Source organism: Cibotium barometz, chromosome 1, assembly GCF_041138505.1.
Source record: "Cibotium barometz isolate CiBa-2024 chromosome 1, ASM4113850v1, whole genome shotgun sequence".
NCBI lineage: Eukaryota > Viridiplantae > Streptophyta > Polypodiopsida > Cyatheales > Cibotiaceae > Cibotium > Cibotium barometz.
This window is the reverse complement of record NC_141046.1, coordinates 49321840-49324977: the sequence shown is the minus strand read 5'-3', so window position 1 is coordinate 49324977 and position 3138 is coordinate 49321840. Positions and strand designations below refer to the sequence as shown.

Genomic DNA, 3138 nt, shown 5'->3' with positions numbered 1-3138 from the left:
TGGAGATGATTATATCCTATGGTGGCAAGTGAACTCCATCTCTCACAAGGGAAGTAGAGAGACCCACAGACAAGCATGTGGAATAATTACACCACGACTTGCAAAAAGAAGTAATGCGAGGGGCAAAAATAAGATACCATTGAGCCATGCTAAGCATGAAAAAAGTAAATAAGATACGATCCACCTTGACCAGGCTTACAAGCTCAAGCATAAGCAAGCTTGCATAACTTTCTCAAGGGTGTAGAAAACCCCAAATATACAAAACGATTGCAATACCTCTTCTACATGTAAGCAAAGTCCCACTTTTCTATCACCCCTATTAAACCCCCCCCCCCCCCCCCCCCCCCCCCCCCAAAAAAAAAAGCACACATTTACAATTAGACATATGCATATGAAGAGGGGCAAAGATGGGACTCAGCAACCTATACTTCACAGATGAGCCCACTCTTTATGATCCCAACTGTTCATTTTTGCTTGTCAATGGGACATAACGAACCGACGTTTCTGACCATTCTTTCAAAGTGCCGTCAGCCTGTTTGTCAATGACGTGCAGATCTTGAAATAAATCACCAACAGGAATGACCATGCGGCCGCCCGGGTTCAACTGCTCAAGTAAAGCATCAGGAACTTGTGAGGCTGCTGCGCCCACGTGAATAGCATCATAAGGAGCTTCATCTGGCCAGCCACCTCTCCCATCTATAGTTTGAACCCACATTAAAGGCACCCACGAATGCATATGCATAAATTATAAAAAACGATACTCTTTCCATCAGGATCGGATACCAACCTCCTATGTGAAAGGAGAGCCTTCCCGAGTCCAGAAGAGGTGCTGCTTTGCTTGCCTTCACATTATCGATGGATCGCTCAACTAGTTGGGGAATATGATCCACACCAACTGCATGCCCTTGCTCCCCAACCATGAGTGCAAAACATGCAGTCAAGTATCCAGTACCTGTGAAGAACAGTGCATGTTTACTAACCCTATGCAAAGGAACCAATCAATATGTGCTAGATTTGAAGGCATGACTGCATAATCTTGCCTGAGCCAACATCTAGGGCACGCATGCCTGGTTTCAAGTGGTTCAGCAGCAGTTCAAGGCAAAGGGCATGCATGTGAGGAGCCGAAATGGTGGCATTGAAGCCGATTGGCATTGGACTGTCCACGTAAGGGAAGCCTTCTTCAGGAACAAATAGTTTCCTATCAACCTGCTCCATCGCATCTGCAACCCTCTTGGACTTGATTATCCCTCCCTGCCGTAGCATTTGGACAAGAGACTTATTGTCACTTGACCGTCCTCTCCAAAAGAACTAAATCCCAACCAAAATATGAGTCAGAATTCGCCTTTCCCAAAGCATACAACTTACAGAGAAATTCTTATAATTGTGTGTGAGGACGCTAAACCTTACACCCTAAACCAATTTCTTCACTTTGTAAAAATAAACGCCAGAAGGTCACCATTTGGAGAGCCTCTGAACCGTACAGCCCACAACCCTAGGCCTGAACCCCTAAAACGCCTGAATACTCAGCCATAAGCTAGGTTTACAGTTCTCGATCTGGCCTGAAACCCTAAACCCTTGGCTTGCTAAGTGAAAAGAGATGAAAGGTACCTCCATTCTGGACAAGAAGCCAGGCCGAAGGCGATGGAGATGCAGGAGAGGAAGGCGCGCTGTTGAGCGGGAACCGCAGAAAGAAGGCAGAGCTGCAGGAAAGACCAACTTCGTTGACGAGCAGGTGAGGATGGGCACCACTACCTGCATATCGCATCGGTGAAAACAGAGATGTATGTAGAGGCCCCCTAGGGCTTCTACCACAGCTTGGAACGTTGCACCTGCAGGTGGGTTACACATATACACACACATGTAAGCATCACAAGCATCTAGAAATTAGAAAATGCCACGATAGCGAGAGCGCAAACGCGTGTCTTCACGAAAAGGGGGCAGGGCGAATCTTTTCCATCAGATTTACTCTAGCACGAGGCAAACCCTAACCCTCAAGCTATATATATATATATATATAGAGAGAGAGAGAGAGGAACTCTAACCAGAGATCCTAACCCTAAAACGTTTTCCCTCAAGCTACACACACACACGCGCGCGCGCACACACACACACACAGAGAAAGAGGAGGGAAACCCTAACCCTAGAGAAACCCCAACATTGCAACGTTTTCTACACAGGGACAGCGGAAGTCCTCGCCCTTTGCTTTCACCTAAATACACACAGAGACAGCCTTTCCTGTCTGCAGGTTCTAGCCCGCATGGAGACCGACGCCCAGAGTGATGCAGCTAGGCCACCACGAACCCAGGACACCGTAAATGAGAAATCGACGAAGCTCGAGTCGAAGGGCTCTGCAATAACGGAAGCTTCAGCGAGGTTTGCTGCTGCTGCTGCTGCTGCTGTTGCTGTTGGAGGCGACGGCGCTACCAATGTTGGTGCGCGGGAAGCTAGCCAGCCAGAGGATATCCTTGTCTTCCGTCGTAGCGTCGAGGAAGTCGATTCCCGCTTGGAATGAAATTGTGTGTAAAATCATACGTGATATCGAAGTAACGGATTGTCATTTTCTGTTGTTCTCCTTGTGTGTGTAGACAGAGAGAATGTTGATGAGAGAAAAAAAATGGTGTTTATTTGAAACCTTGCACATGAAGGGATTTTTTTATTTTAAAAAAGTTAATAATTTTAAATATACATTCTGTTAAATTATATGATTTTAGTTAATCAAATATAAAATTACTACTTACTTCTAACCTTTTCCAATATTTTGAAATTTGTATATGAACAATTAAACTTTAAAGTTTAAACCTTATTCATAATCGATGGTAAAGCAACCATTGGCTAGCCTGCGCACGCTAGTTGGTCGCCTCCAGTAGTAGGCAGTTGTCTAGACTCTACACTCGAGACTGGAATCTAGGATTGTAAATATAACATGGAGAGATTATGGGTAACTTGGATGATGGGCATTTGGGCCATTGGTCACTAGATAGACCGTATAGCCTATCACATAGGGCACACATTGAGACGGGAATCGAGGATTGTGCATATAACATCGAGGGATTATGGGTAGCTTAGATGATGGGCATTGGGCCATTGATCTCTAGATAGCATCGACCACCTCTATGCTTGAAAACGAGAATGTGGGGC

General features: G+C 45.6%; 1 protein-coding gene across 1 annotated transcript; it reads right to left on the bottom strand.

Moving 5' to 3' along the window:
* Positions 1 to 333: 333 nt before the first annotated feature.
* Positions 334 to 1758, bottom strand: LOC147642125 (protein-L-isoaspartate O-methyltransferase 1-like). Its single transcript, XM_086803149.1, has 4 exons — positions 1609 to 1758; positions 1041 to 1308; positions 788 to 952; positions 334 to 696 (listed from the first exon to the last, which is right to left on the bottom strand). The coding sequence occupies exons 1-4, from the start codon at positions 1756 to 1758 to the stop codon at positions 449 to 451; spliced, it is 831 nt and encodes a 276-aa protein (XP_086659275.1). The 3' UTR covers positions 334 to 448.
* Positions 1759 to 3138: the final 1380 nt, after the last annotated feature.

Excerpts from the sequence above, each read along its gene's own strand:
- LOC147642125 (XM_086803149.1), bottom strand. The coding sequence starts at position 1,758 with ATGCAGGTAGTGGTGCCCATCCTCACCTGCTCGTCAACGAAGTTGGTC. Across the intron at positions 1,309-1,608 it reads GCTTCTTGTCCAGAATGGAG|TTCTTTTGGAGAGGACGGTC; the intron begins GTACCTTTCATC and ends GTTGGGATTTAG. Across the intron at positions 697-787 it reads GCTCTCCTTTCACATAGGAG|ATGGGAGAGGTGGCTGGCCA; the intron begins GTTGGTATCCGA and ends TTCAAACTATAG.